We start from the raw sequence: 16,291 nt of genomic DNA on the forward strand, positions 1-16,291 counted from the left end.
ATTAATAAAAGGAAAATGACTGCTTTGGTGCAGTTTTACACTGTTGCCTTATTTTTCTCACTACTGCATGACAGTGATTTTGATTCATGAAGAAAGGCTTGTGCATGGTGGCAAAGCGTGGGAGATGGCTAGTCTTAAAGGAAGGTGCAGCACCTGGGGAAGCTAAGCCAGATTTATGTCTGAGGGGCTGGCTGAACTGTGTGTAGCAGGCCTGCAACAATTAGGATCAGTGTGTTTCCTAGAAGTGGGGTTGGATTGCAGGACACCTGCCTGCTGTGCTCAGGGGACCCCTGTGATTAATGATTTTGCCAGCTCGGATGACACCTGTATCACTCCAAACCCTCCAGCACAATTTGGGTTTTCAGCATTTGGTCACAAGAGAGCATGCACTGGTTGCACATGTTTTTAAAAATATTACCTTTGTGGAGTAAGTTGGGCAAGTGCTGCACAAGGGACTCTGCTCTGCAACCGAGCATGGAATCGGGTTCAGCAGCAGCTTGCTCGCGCTCACTAATAGGCCAGGTATAAGGAGGTGATCTCAGGAGCTGAGAGCAGCGAAACAAAAAAAAAAAAACACAGCCCTCACAACAAAGAAACCCAAGCTGAGAAGTTGGAGGCATTAGCTGGTTATTTGCATCCGACCAACTTTTGCGAGCACTTCCCAGAAATGGCAGAGAAGCGAGGCTTCGAGGAGAAGCGGGTCGAGTGTGCTGTAGTTCCCTAAGCACACGCGTGGTCCTACCAAAGAGCAGGCTTTTTGATTTCCAGTATTTCTGATGCAGTCGAACAATAAGTACAGCATATTTGGCAGCTGCTTTTAACATTCTCTCTTTTCATGCCATTACATTTACTACATCCAGCTAGAAGTAATTTCTCAGTAAATTCTTTATTGGCCAGCAGCGTTCCTCATGTGATTTGCATCACTGTAAATGTGAACAGACTGCAAAAGGCCGATTAAAGGGGGTTGTTTGGCAAACATCCCCTTTTTCTTTATGGGTGTTCTTGCTCTGCAATCTGGAACACAAGGAAAGTAGCAAAAGACCGTAAAATGGGATAGTGGAGCACCAAGCCCATCGCTTGTTTTTTCTGTTTGAGTATTGTTTCCACCTGGAAATCAGAATTAAATACGTGATGCATACCTACATAACGCCTCCCTTCTGAGGATTTTTAAGTACTTAATTAGACCTTTCAGCGCTCTTGTAAGGCTGTGTGCTATTCACTTTGTAGGTGGCTAGCATGGAGATGGGTGAATAATTTATTGGCAGATTTATGAGGCATGGCTACTCATCTGTTTTACTTGACTGCTAGCTTATGCAGTTTGCAAAAATAAACCTCCATTTGTTACTATCTGTTGTTCCTGAGGGAAATGTCACCATCTAAACAGTAACAGCAACAACAAAAACTTAAATCATTTAGGTGAAAAAACAAGAGTTGGAGAATGGAGTTTTGAACTTTATATCTAGATTATTTTTTTCTGATTTCTCACTATGCTTAAAACTTCTGGAGGTGGCAAATTTGGCTTCCAGGTAGACTTTGTTGAGTGGCTGTGTAGGATCCAGTGTGGTCAGCCAGCCGATCTATGTTGAAATCTTACTGTCTGAAACATTATGCAGAATTCTTCTCTCCCTTTCTCCTAAATTCTGTAGGGTGACTGTTTATATGCAAAGATTTTTTTCTTCTGTTAGTGTTTTAGAAAAAGGGCTGTAGGATCCTGCTGACTTTATTTAGGTAATTCGACGTGACTGCAGTCTGCAGAGTATCTCAGAACTTCCCTCCTCACAGTCATCTGCACAGGTTCATCTCAGTCGTGGATGCATTTGCTGGAAAAGGGACAATATTCAGCGTCTTCCCACACCCTGGCGACCTCTGGAAGCCATAAATATCTGCTGGCAACTCACATTAGTACAGGGGAGCCTCAAGTTTGGAGTAGGAGACATGAAAATTGCTTGCAGTTATATCTGTGCCTGAGGGTGTTTCATGTCTAGAGGCTTTTGTGGGGTGCTTGCCTGTAAGCTTCTCTTGTATTCAATGCTAAGAATATAGATTTTCACTTTTGTTTCTAATTGCATAGTATAAAACTACTTTTGTGGGGTCTTTTCCTTAGTCTCATAAGATGTTTACAGGTCAGTGACTTAAATGATAGCCTAAGACATTAAAGAGACAGTGTGGCCAGTTTAGGAACCCTTCCATATTTTCTCTTCTCACACACTCCCTGACAAATCCTTCTGCCAGAGTTCTTAGTAATTGCTTATGTCAAAGTTAGATCATTTTCTGATTATTAAATCAATTTAGAGAAACAAATCTATTTCATCATTTTGGGGAGTTAAACATTACAAAGGGAAGGGTATTTATCCTTGTACCATTCACAGAGAAAAAACACTACTTTCTAAGTTCATAATTACTATGATTAGTGGAATGTCTACTACAAATTCCAGACAACACATTTTTACTCTAAGTCTTATAAAAATGTTCAAAAACTATAATGGATTTTCCTCAGTGACTTAACTCATAATGCATCTGTAGGGCAGGATTCCATCAGTTAAAGAATTTATCATAGTTCAGTTACTTTATGGCTGTATATGTTTAAAAGAATTCAGAATAAAATTTTAAAAGTGAGTATGAGTTGACATAAATTCAATGCTAAAATTATTGGAACATAATTCAGCACCTGTAACCAACCCAGTGACTTCAGTGGGATTGCATTGGTTCAAGTCAGTGGCAAACAAGTCTCTTAAGAGCAAGAAGAGACTCTTAAAATGAAATCACAAACTGTATAACCATATGCTGCAGCATTTGGTCTTTCTCTCTTATGAAGGGATCTTCATTCCATATGGGATGGAACTACAAAATGTGTTACCTTTCTTTTCTTCCCCCCTAAAATAGCACTGAAAGAAGCAGTCCAGGTCAGTTCCCATCATGGCAGTAATTGCGTAGTGAGAGCTGGACTGTGTCCAGAATGACTATGTGAGCAATCAAAACATATGTGTTGTAGGAATGTACGGTTATGCTGTGAGAAATGTTGGTTTCATTCTCTTCAAAGGCTTCAGGCATCTCAGTGAGACCAATAAGGATCATAACCGTGAGTCTTACGAACACACGTGAATTTATCAAAGCCCTCATCATCTGATGCTGATTTTCTACTGCTTGTAAATAAATATATGAATATTTATTTATTTGAATGATTTATTTATTTCATCTTTATAATCAAACAATCCTGTTTTTTTTCTGTATTACTTGACACAGTGGGAGTAATCTCAGTCTGTATTTCTGCCTGGGGCCTATACCCTTACTCTCGGGCTTGTATCACAATTTGTTTTCTCAGTTCCATGACTTATCAAGGAGTGGTGGTCTTTTGTGCTAGGTGCTTCCCACACAGAGAGCTGTGGACCTTCTAGCCCTGATCAACTTGCAGAGTTAAAGAATCAACACAGAGAAGTTAGAAGCATTGAATCAGAGTGCTGCTGGCAAATAGCACGTCTTCAAAATTTTGGGTGGAGTTTTGTTAGGATGGGAGGGTTGTTGAGAGAAAAACAGATGAAAGCTGATAAAATGGAAAGATGGAAGCTGTATCCAGTAATGGGCTCTTCGTTATGTGAGACATGGACATACTGCAGAGAGTTCACTAAAGGTCCGTGAAGGTGATGGAGGGCCTGGAGCAGCTCTCTGAGGAGGGGTTGAGAGCTGGGACTGCTCAGCCTGGAGAAGAGGAGGCCCAGGGGATCTCATCACTGTCTGTACATCCAGGACAGGAGGCCCTGGGCACAACCTGGCCACCAGGAGGCTCCCCCTGAGCACCAGGAGCCCTTCTGTGCTGTGCGGGTGACGGAGCCCTGGCACAGGCTGCCCAGAGGCTGTGGGGTCTCCTCCTTGGAGCCCTTCAGCAGCCGCCTGGACGTGGTGCTGGGCACCCTGCTCTGGGTGTCCCTGCTTGGGCACGGGTGGCACCGGGTGACTCCAGAGGGCCCTACTGGCCTCAGCCACCCTGGGATCCTGTGATAAAACCACAAAGAAGAGGCAGAGATAATGAACTCAAAGGAATTGGAATGAGAAAAGGAGTCAAGGAGGGGCATAGGTTGGACCAGGAGAATGGCCAGAAGGAAAAGCACAAATACCACACCGGCATCTCTGCTGCAGCCTCTGGTGGGGCAGCAGCTTCTGCTCCTCTTGCGTTCGGTCTACTCCGAGGCTGTATTTGTGCTGCCTGAGCCCACACAGCTTGAGGCAGCTCGGTTCTTTCTGTGCCCGTGGGCCCAGGGGGAGGCAGCTGTTCCTGACGAGGCAGAACTGTGCCTTCACCCAACTTGCTGAGCCCCCGTTTGACAAGGGCTCCTGGCGGCTGCTGCAAGGTGGGCCCGGCTTACCTCGGGCTATCTGGAAAGCTGTGCTGAAACAGCACAGCATCGTCACGAACTGAGGCTCAAAAGTAGAAGCAAATTCCAAAAGCTTTCCTCAGCAAGGATACATAACGAAGCAGTCGCTAGCCATCTGAGCAGGCATAAATATTGGTATTACTTCTCACAACCAAAGACTTGGTTTCTGCAGGATTAAGAACAGAAGGAAGTGCCGCCACGTGGGGGTTATTGCTTGGATTTTGCTGGTTGGGCTCTGGTAATCGTAGAGGAAAATGGATGTGTACTGTTACTGAGGAAACGAGCCTCTCGGGGAAGTGCAGCTTTTCCCCGGTGTGAATTTTTGCTGCCTCGTGCTCCGTCAAGTCAATTAACCTAAAACCTACAAATGGCACATGCCACGGCTCCGCACAGTTATTATATGGAACTTTATACAGTTGCATGTGGATTCAATAATAAACAGTGCAGGAATGGATTCAAGTTTATATTCCTCTTTAAATATTTGTATTCCTATAATGGAATATTGCCCATTTTTCTCCGTAGGTGCCAGCTTGCGTGATGACCTCAGTAAATACTTCTGGTTTCATCATTCTCAAGGGGACACGATGACAGTTCAGGATCCAAACCAGATGAATCTCTGTGCTGCTGTTTGGACTGTTGTCTCCTATGTAATTGCTGACATGGAAGAGATGTTGCCAAGGTAATAAAACAGCAAAAAAGAAGATTTCTGTTCTTCGGTAAAGATTGTGAGTCCACTAATGCATGTGGTCTACAGCTGTAGGAAATTCCTTTTTTTCACCCTGATTTTGCACATTATTATATATGCTTTCCTCAAAGTTACATACTCCTTTACACATTCCTGATTCTTTTTGCTATTTTAATGTTTTCCATTTGTGATTTTCAGTTCAAATTTCCTTTTTTTAAGTACTTTTTAAATTTCCAATGAAGGTATGATAGCTCTCTGTCATAGTAAAATACTCATTTATATACAAACTGATCTGGTGCAGCAGGAAAAAAATATAAGAAAATAAATTCATTGCATCAGAATAATTATTGTATTGAGTTAGTGAACGTGTTTATGTTATGAGTTAGTTTTCTGCCTTTCAATCTATGTGTTCATATGGTATCCTATTAACAAAACAGCCTTTTCTTCTTACGTTTTTAAGGTAATACTGTAGTTTTCAGGCTCTAGGACATATTAATCATAGAACCATTAAATGTCTTGGGTTGGAAGGGATCTTGAAGATCATCTAGTTCCAACCCTGTCCTGCCATGCGCAGGGATGCCACCTTGGCTGTTCTAATGGTAATATATAGTAAAATGTTCAGTTAGTTTACCATACCATGGTAAAATGGTATGGCTTTAGATAGCTCCATCAGCCCCTACTGCTGAATCTTAATGAAGGTTGCTTCATGCAAGACTCAGATAAACCAGGACCTAGAGAATAGAAAGTCAATAATGGGATTTCCAGCTCTCCAGACAGCAGCAGCTCCTGTGTTTCTTTGGTCACCTCCCCATGGAAATCTGTGCCTGTCCTTTTCTTTCTGATGGAAAACTCACAGTCGTGACATGCAGAGAATTGCGTGTGGCGGTTTTTCTCTGAAATGCCATGATGTTTCAGAGACGGCTATCACAGCTGTGATTTGTGACCTTCACTACTTGCCAGCTGATGTCCAAATGAAGTGTAAGAGCAGATATTGGTTCATGGTGCTGAAGCCATTCACAGAGCTGCCCCTCTCACTTTGCTGGGTCTCTCCTGCTGGAATTTAGGCAAGAGGATGCTGGAGCATGGGCACTTTTAAGGAGGAGTGAACTTGGGAATTTGATTATTATGTACTACCCTGTGGTTTGGTTTGGTTTGTTGTTGTTTCCTTTGTTAGTTTGCTTGGTTTGGTTTTGCTTTGTTTTTGCTTTTTTTTGTTTGTTTTGCCTTCCTGCTGCAAGATGATGTATATTCAGAGTTTCGGAAGTTTCCGTAAAGCAGATAACAACTGGTGTTGGGGAACATTTTAGAGCATATGATTTCTTCTCATTTCTTTGCAACATGGTGCTTGTTTGTGGTTTTAAATTTTACAACAAGCAGACTTGCTGATGTGACTAACTGCTGCAATATAATCAACGCAAAACAACGGATGTAACAAACAACACAGAGTATTAAACCAAATGGCAGGCAATCTCGTGTGCTGTTGATCAGTTCTGTAGTTGAGCAATAGCTTAGTGATGAGCCATTCATTTTTATGGAATTAATAACTGTGATACCTGTTTACAATGATAAACCCCCTAATAGTGGTTTTACATCAAGTTTATTAAACATTTCAATTTTCCCTCCAAATCATTTCAGGAACATAAAAGCTGCCTGAGATACTCTGCTATTTCCTTTTGAAGAAACAGTATTGAAATAAAGTTGGCAAAAATTTCCTATGCTTTCAAGGCATGTCGTGTGTGTTGTGTGTGTGTTCATTTTTCCTTGCTTGTTTGGCAAGAGCAAAGCTAGTGGTGCTCACTGCTGACATACCCTCAACTATCTCTGAATCCAGCCTTTTGACCTTCATAGAATACATCAACTTTCTTCCACATCCTTTTTCCTCAAGGTATGCTGCTCTCTACATCAGAGGTTCAGAAGGATTTTCAGTGAGGTTACATTTATTGGTACAAGTCCTCACCTGTGCTCACTTGAAAACAGGGTTTATTTGTGTTTTTCTCCATTGGTGAATGAAATCCTTAATTACCTTAAGTCAGGTAGAGCATCTTTGGAGCCAAGAATGCTCGCTGGAGCGAAGAACAATGATGCTGTATGCACATTGACTCCAAAATACATCCCAAGACGTGCTTGTTGGCTCATAGGTTGAATAAGATAGGCCATAAAAATTAAGACCATAGTGCCCCTGAAGAAAATTTAACCTTCACAACGACTTCAGATACATAGTTCAGGAGTGAATACTTGCAGAGCAGATTTTGAAAAAATATATATTTATCAAGAATCAAGATCACGATCTTATTTTTATGTTAACTGAAATTAAAACTCTTTTATTTCTGAATTTGATTTTTCACAAAGATTTTTTTTCTTATAAAATCTGTTTTGGATTAAAATAAGACACAGTCTTTTTGATTCACCTCTTCTATTTGGTCTGATCTACAATAGTTCTCAGATCTTAAATTTTGGCTGTTCACAGTGCTCTCCTGATAACCTTGCCTGTTCAAAAATTTCCATAAACGGAGAGATGTTAATAAATTTCTTTCCTTTCCCAGTGGGCTTTTGTACCTGCTGTGCAATAGCTCATCATTATCCCTGCTCTGTGAAGCAATTCTGCTGTACCAACTGATGGCAATTAAACATATAGAAGTTGATCAATTTTCAATACAAAGCACTTCTTAAGTGATATAGGTATACCAACGGGAGGCCCCTGGGTAGGCTTCCTTTCTGCTACAACTCAAAGCTTTCAGACATAGTTACAGAGGGACGAGTCAGATACATAATTCATTTACCCGACCAGACTATAGCACAAATGCTGATGAAAAGTCTCTTTTCAATACTGCATAATGTAACGTAGGTAATTTTGCCAGTAATAAAAGAAAAATTACAGGATCGGGAACAAAGTTGCTGCTTTTGTCCTTCGTGTGTCAAGACATTATTGGAGTTTCACTGCCACTCTTTGAATGATTCAGTTTTATATGATCCCACAAGAGTTTTACCTCCCTTAAAATAATTAAAACCAAAGGAAGGGAGTTATTTCTTTGGGCCAAGAGATGAAGCTGTGCTTCTTCTGCTGTTACACTGCGAACATCTCTGGCTGCATATTTAGTTAGTATGCTTCCCCCATGACAATTTGAGACACTTCCATTTACCATGAGTAAATATCAAGCTGATCTTGATATCTATATCTGTCTCATGAAATATACATACCATCTAAATGTGCCCAAATGATTAATTTACTGCTGTGTAATGATTAGCATAAAAATCTCATCACTGCACAGGATAGAAATGTTACCACTAATTGCTGGTTGAAGTGAACAATGTTTTCTGCATAGAAATTAACGATGCATGCATTGCAGCTCCCCCTTGAAAGGGAAAATTCAAGACTTTCTGGAAGAGAAGCTTCTTGAATTTGTTTCTTCTCTTTTCGCCTAAATGATATGCGGGCCGGATCATATATGATAGAAAGGAGTAATATTTTGTGCAGTTACTTCTGGAAGCTCCAGCCCCTTTGCATGAAGGTTTGGCCAGCTACAGAGCTGTGATACGTAATCACAGTTGTTTCATAAATATATTGTGCTAGCACCTGATGGAGGCCTTTAGGCACCTCCTTTCTTATTAATCTGCTTTGCCCTTGGAGCAGGGACCTCCATGACAACTCAATATCCAGCTCGTTTTTTGGCTTGCAGTTAGATTTCACTTCAGGACAGACCAGCCTGACAGACAGACAGTAATTTATATTACGTTTTTCTTTTTCAAGGCTTTTTGGTCTTTCACTCTGTCTTTCTCAGTGTCTGTACAGTGATATGGACACTAGGAATGACTGCCTGACTGAGAAAATCTGCATCTTTTATTTCTTGGGGCTCAGGAACTGCAAGGTATGATTGAGCTGACCCTGAAGAGCACATGGGTGAGAGCTCCATCAGGGCCACCACTTGCCCTTATCACTGGCTATGGTACTAGCAGGCAGAACTTTGTATGGAAAATGAAGAGGGAAGCTCCAGAGGAGAGACCACAAAAATCTGAGCAAGATAACACAGAGACAGGGACGATGGCTTCAAGTACTGGTTTTTACTCTGCTGTGCTGGGTGAGCTGAGAAGCACTACCTGAACCTGCCTCAGATTCACTGCTAAATGGTGGCAAACATCACATTTGTCCTATTTTCTCATGCTTGGGGTAGCCTGAATTAACAACCCACTATCAAAATTCACTATGCATGTAAAATGCAAGTTCATAGCAGAGTTGAGGTCCCATTGGAAGACGAGAATAAGACATTAGGGATATTTAGCCACAGGAGAATTCATCTGCAAAATGTGTGTGTTTTAGGAGTTACTATTTGCATATACATTACTTGCATTATTTGCATTTGCACTGCTATTTGCATCTGCTATTTGTCATGACAAACAATAAGAAACATTCCTGGTAATGCTATTTCAAAAAAGAAAGTGGCCATTCAGTGTATCTGTTTTAAAGCAATGCCACTTTGCATCCAGGAGGGACATGGGATAATTGTGTATGTGTCCATTACACACACACTGCTATTTATGTATTTCATTTCACAGCTGTGCACTGTCACACACAGACCAAGTCTCTTTCCCAAAGCCACCTCAGACTACTGGTGATTTTTCAGTATTATTGTGGGAAGCCTTTTTTAATGGGAAAAGAGAGCAAGCCTTTTTTATTTTTTTTTACCCCAAAACCACACAGCCAGTCAGTCCTAAAGCTAAGTTTAGGGTACAGAAGTTCCTACATTACCCAAACCGTACTGCCTGTAAATGAGATGTCGCTCTCTTTCTATACTGAGATCATTTTGAAGCTGAGGTGTAAGATTTTGTGCAAAAATGATGTTTTTGAGTCAGCACACACATTCAAGAGAGAGAGATGAGAAAGTCATTTTTATGTTTTCCGTCATCTGACAAAGTTACTAACTTCTGGAAGGAAGATAAGGAGGTCTACACCATTTATATGAACCTTAAAAGCTATTCAAACATAACAACACCCCTCTCCCTCTCTAGGCATAATACAGGAAAGCTTTCTTATCCTGAAGGTTACATCTTTATTTCTGCTTTTTATCAAAGCATATATCTTACCTGCAGAATTTGCCAAAAAATACAATAAAATAAAAATCTGGGTTAAGAGAGTGGCAACTACATTCTTTAGTCTTAGTTGGAGCTGAGATAAAAGTACTCGCATGCATCTTGATAAATACAAAAAGTCTTGTGAATGGACTGTACATTTAGGAGTCTTTGAAAATGTGATTTCACTGTGGTTCTTTGTGACTTGTGTTATAATTTCTGGAATTTTTTGACTTCAGTTTTGTAAATATGATTATTCAATATGTTACTTACCCTAAATCATCTCTACCCCTGCCTTTTCTGGGTATATTATGTCAGTGATACAGCTGCAGAGAATTTGTATCTTACTGCCTGTACTTAAAAGCAACTTTCCCAGTTCTTTTATACTTCAAGTTGTCATGTTTGATTTTGCTTTAAATTTCTATCACTAGGACAGAAAAGTATCAAGGCTTTTAGTATCATATACAATGTAGAGAGGCTAATGATTGCTCAAAAGCAGATAACAAAATATCTACATTTTTAAATAAAATTGCCATGCTGTTATTGCCATGCCTATTATCAAGCTTTAGCTCATCAGTAAGTTGAGTTTAATAAAAGGAATTACTAGAAAGCGAGTCATGGGACATTTAACCATGCAGAGTTTAACAAGCATAAATCACTGCATAGTTTCTGAATGGAAATAAAATGTTGACTGCTCTACCCCTCCAAATTGCTCCTCGTAGAAGCAGAGACGGCTATAAATATCTACAGGGAAGTGTATGCTTCTCTTCAGCAGCGATTCTCAAAGCTGAGCTCTGCATTGTATTTATTTTAAGTCTTTATAATGTAGCCTGAACCTCGACCATGAAATGTTGAGAAGCAAATGCACACTAGTTGTGAATTCCTGTGTGCCCTTTTTGGCATGGTAAACAGGATATAGCTCTGCTGGGAACGGAGCCTGGCTTTAATATTGCTCTCCCTCCATGCAGGGGTCCTTTTGGCTGTAAGGGAAGCTTATTGGAAGGATAAGTATGAGCAGTAGAATTAATTACCTTAAATTTTTGTCTTGTTAGTTTTTCATAAAATGATGAAAATGCATTTTTATGTACAAATACCTTTAGATTGTTAAAAAGCTGACCCTAGTTTTTGGCATGTGAAGTTGCTGAGACCTATCTTTGTTCATCTCATAAAGAGTAGTGTTTCCATAGATACAAGATAAAATATTTCAGTGAACTCTGTGTAAGCACCATATGCATTAAACAGCAACCTATCAACGTTGTAAAGATGAGACTGTTTATTAACAGAAATAAATTTCTAATTATAAAGAGAGGATTCATTTGGCAAGTTGATAGAAGGGACCGGACTTGATAGAAGGAAGTCTAGGCTTTTGATTAAAATCTTCTTTCAGATGTGTCACATTGAGCATTCACTTGAACTCAAAGTACAAATTAGAGCAAATATAGAGCATCTACTTGTCTGCTGATCAAACTCGCAGCAGTGCATGTTGGTATCAGCAGAGACTGCTCCACAGGAGGCTGGGTGGTTCCAGATTACTCCGTCCCCTACATGTTTGATAACACACTGCATGTGCTATGTTCCTGGATATAAGTACTGTGGAAGCTTGAATTTATGAACTGAGGACCAGAGGCATCCGTTGGGAATGTTTTGCAAGAAAAGAGTGACACAGCTGTGCCCGACACCGGGTCCTTGTTTATAAATAATAAACCAGCTGTTGGTAGCTCAGCTAGGGTGGTTGCCTCATAGTCCCATGGTAAGGGCGACCACCCCAGGCCTCGTGTAGAGAAAAGAGAACTGAAGATTGGTTGGCCCCAAACTCCTTCCACATAGCTAATGTGGGATCACCACGGAGACTCTGCTCAGCCCCTGGGTGCAGAGGTCTGTTGCATCCATGGCACTGAAATGAGAGGAGAGTTTTCATGCTTGGTGGCTGTGTGTGGGTGAATATATATATATATATATATATATTTTATTTTATTTTATTTTATTATTATTATTTTTTTTCCACTCCAAATGGGTGAAGTTGAGGAAGAGCTTGGGGTCACAGACTCTTTTTTTTTTTTTTTTTCCTCCCAAACTCTCAAATAGCCTGAATTATAGTTCAAACTGCAGTACTTGTATGTGTTTTAAGCTTGGATTTGCAATGGATTTGTAATATATAACATTGTCATCACACTGTGAAATCACTGAAGTCGAATACTTTTCATGTTCCATATCTCTGCGTTTCAGGACTGTGTCTAAACAAGGGATGTCTAAACAGGGATGGCTGTCGGTGGAGTGCTTGACGGTATCTTCAAAGCAGAAGAACTGAGTAAACATTTGCTGTGTGTGCTTTATTAGGTGTCAACGAAAACTTTATCCCTCCCATCCTCATCTGTGACGTGATGGATGGGGAAAACCTTACTGCTCTGTGTTTCTGCCATGGTTAGCCTTAGAGTTGCTGCTGCAGTACTTCTAAATCTGTTTGAGGTGTGAGATTATACAAGACATCAGGATTTGGCAAACATCAGAGAGGTTGCAAATGTACTAACGTTGTTTATTGCACAGTGTTTATGACCCTTTAAAACAGAAGTGTCAGAGTTTTGCACTATCTGCAGAAACATTATAGTGACCAGCTAAAGCTTTGGGAGATCTCCGTTAGTTGTAAAATAACAAAATGAAATTAAGACCTCTTTTTTTAAAACTTACCAATTTTAGATTTCTCTGTAGAAAAAAAAAAATAAATAAAAAATCATCAGCACAGTTTAAAATAACTGTAGGAAGAATTCCCAGAGTTCTTTTGATTTACACTGGCTTAAAATACAAAGAAATGAAGATAGAAGCTTCAGATAAGCATTGGTCACGTCAATAGGAATTTCTTCTAAAATATTCGCAAATGTGCACAGATGGTATTGGGTGTTCCGCACTGTAGCAGGGAAAGCAGTTTTCCCAAAGTTATTGTGATTTCTACAAAAATCCTTCCGTTTCCATTAATCCCCAGCATTCTAACAAGCTCCAAATTTACTGCCATGCTGTAAAAGTTTGCATTCTGGCCCACTTTTTTTTTTTTTTCCTTCGGATCAGCTCAGTCTGGTGGTTTTAACATAGGACAATAAAGTGGGAACTCCCAAGCCCTAATCCTGACTCGGTAACCATCTTGCTGGGTGGTCTTGGCACACCCTGCAGGTACGTCTCCTGTGTGGATTTAATTCATGAAAAATAAACCTCAAAAAGGTCGATTTCCTAGACTGGATGCTATCAAAAGCACAGAACACTGTTTGTTCAGATGAGGAATCTTTTATCTTTGGTCATAGCCTGAAAACAGCTGAGGTTTTGGCATCACATAATTGCAGTCCATAGGTGAGTTAACTGTGCAACTAAACAATAATTCAGCTTGGCTGGAATCTGAATACCATTGTGGCCTGACTTCACCATGACTGATTCATAGTTTGGAATGGAAAACATATCAGAATTTTGTGGGTTTTTGTGACCTCAAAACAGATGAAACTTTGGAGTTGTGTTTTCTGTTGGTTAAAAAATTGGATCCTCTGCATGTGAAATTGTAGACCTTTCCCTTCAAAGACCTGAGCAGAGACTTCAAGAAAGAAACATCAAGAGAAAAAAAAATAGAAACTTTAGTACAAAAATCATCATGCATAGTAATATCGTGCTCCTGTGAAGGGGGAATTTATTCCAAAGTTGAAGTGTTGTTGGTTGTTTGGCTATTTCCAAAAATGAGAGTTAGGTTCCACCCTTCTGCATTATTCTGGACAGAAATGCACACAAAGCTCACATCTTCTGCTTCTGTTCATGGTGGTTACTGAGCCTTCAGTACAAATAAGTAGGAGTCATCCCTCATAAAGTATTACAAGTTAGTGAAATGTCAGAGGATTTCCCTCTATGTTCAGTTTTATTACAAATTCTTCTACTTTCCTTTCCATTTGCTTAGTAGATACAATTAATGACACTGAAGGCTTCTCAGGGTATAAATTAAAGTGAGAAATTTGAAGTAATGCCAGTGGCTTAAGAAGACTGTTTACTGATAACTCTGTTTTCAAGCTCCTGAATACATCAATTACTTGCTTTTTCACCTGCCAACCCCTGGCTCCAGGTTTGATCCATGGTATTAACTGCATCACTTTGCTAAAGGAAATTACAACAGAACTTAGTTATATAAAACTGCTCTTTTACTTTAGGTGAAACTAAAATTCAAAACGACTTCATTGCCTCAAATACTTTTTTTCCCAATGCTTTCATTAAAAGTCGATTTCAATTTGTGTCACTAGCAATGTGCATATTCACAATTCACACAGCCAAAATAACAAAGCAGCCTAAGGAGAATTTATTCTTCCTGCAGGCACTCAGGTAATCAAAAAGTTTGGGGGAATAAAGTCGAACCAGCAATTACATACAGTGGATCTGAGGTGCTGCTCCCCTCTAAACTAGAGTCAGGCTCCAGATTTCAGAAACCACATCAGTTTGCCAGCAACAACCACCCAAACCAGTTTAATGTCATATGAAAAGAGAAGGAATGAACACCATATTTATGTCTTGCATTCAGTGTGGAAGAAAACTAAATGTCTTTAGGGAAATGGGATGCATAAAGTAAAATACCAAAAAGTGCAAGTGGGAAGATGAGAAATTCGTAACGCGCCCACGTATAGAAACGTAGCACCAGGATACCTGAAGCACTCAACTATTCCATGAGCTGGAAAAAATAAAGAGGAAACTGAAGACCAAAATGCCTACTTTTAGTGCAACTACAAGCAAAGTAAGAAGTTTGAATCCAGGAAACACTCCAGTAGCCTCAGATGTTGTTACAGGACCAAAACTTGGGCTGGCTGATGGCAGGCTTGGAAGTTTAAAGCAGCTTTAAGCAGACTTGAGCCAGCTGGATGGAAAAAGTGTGTAACTGATGGGTTCGTTACCGTTCATCACCCAAGTAGGTGAAAATCAGCTGATCTCGGGGCACTTTTATTAGGCTTCTGGTTCAAGGGAAATTGGAAACAACAACCCTTGGTGCCAGAACTCTTGTACGAAGTTGTGGTTGGAAACTGCAGTGTGTAATATTGCTGTAGCAGGGCTTTTCATCTTTCTTTTTCCTTTCACAGAGGATTGTTTCATGCAGTCAGTTCTGAGTCTTTTGTCAAGGTTTACTTTAAAGTTTGAAATTGATGGGCTTCCCACTATTTCCCCTGAGCGAGTTTTCTTTGCAATGAATCTTCTCTGTAAACTTCTTTGGAGCTTGTAACTGACCAGTGGGATAACATTGGTGGTCACTGTGCTTGTACAGTCTTCAGGCATAAAAAAAATCTGCCCTTTGATTTGTCATCTAGGAGAAAAAGGACTTAGTGCGACTGCAGATGTTGATGATTTATTTATGTTGCATGCAGTGATTCTTAATTGAAGGGAGAAAGGGAGAAAAGCCCAACTGTTTTGCTGCTTCTCCAGCTGTCTGAGGTCAGCTGCCTTCGTGGGATTTCGGCAGTAGCAGGAGGATAACAGGTGGAAGGAAAACTGCTGCATGGATCATGGGGGCAGCGCTCTTCGGCCGTCATATCGCTGTGCTATTTGCCTTCAGTATGTCACTAAAAATTCAATATCTCAATAACACATCCAGAGCAGGCTTGGGAAATCCAAAGGGCATTTCTGGCTCACCTGTCTTTATAGAGGAGACTCTGAAATGTCCAGATTTGCCTTCCTTCCCCCCAAAGGGCTTTAGGTAGGACTGTAGGTTGCTATCTAATACTTCAGCGTAAACAACAGGAATAAGAGTGCATCAAAGATCGTTTTTACACTTTAATCTTTAGAAAAAACAATGATTGCACATTTTTGATCATGGGTGAAGCAAAAGATACTGCACAGATGAACTGACACGTTTCACGGCAGGAGAAAGTTGTGGTTGTGGGAGATAAAAGGAAGGTGCACATTTTCTCACTACTGAATTTTTCTGATGATGTATCTTATAGCAAATCTCTCTTTCGTGTTTTAAGGATTCATAATTCAGGTCAAATTAAATAGCCAGCCGATTTGCATTTTAAAGAATAGTGTGGTTAATAAATAGAAAGAAGATCAGAGAGCTATGATGTAGCAAGTCCTCTGAAAGTCTCTTAATGGCAGTTAATGAAGAGAACTTCGGAATCAATACATGACTTTCCTGGGAGCTGATGTAAAGTCATTAAAACAGGAGTAATAT

The 16,291-nt window shown here is 40.2% G+C and overlaps 1 protein-coding gene across 2 annotated transcripts in view; it reads left to right on the forward strand.

Moving 5' to 3' along the window:
- The window catches only part of CPQ (carboxypeptidase Q), a 175,968-nt gene that overhangs the window by 137,746 nt on the left and 21,931 nt on the right, over positions 1–16,291 (forward strand). The window contains exon 8 of one of the 2 annotated variants that reach the window (XM_082752480.1): positions 4,893–5,049. In XM_082752480.1, the coding sequence (XP_082608606.1) occupies positions 4,893–5,049 (157 nt within the window). Of the gene's footprint in view, positions 1–4,892; positions 6,778–16,291 lie in introns of those variants that run through there. The other variant, XM_082752481.1, reaches the window with a different exon arrangement.

This window comes from Aythya marila (genome assembly GCF_965140915.1).
Source record: "Aythya marila genome assembly, chromosome: 2".
Lineage (NCBI taxonomy): Eukaryota > Metazoa > Chordata > Aves > Anseriformes > Anatidae > Aythya > Aythya marila.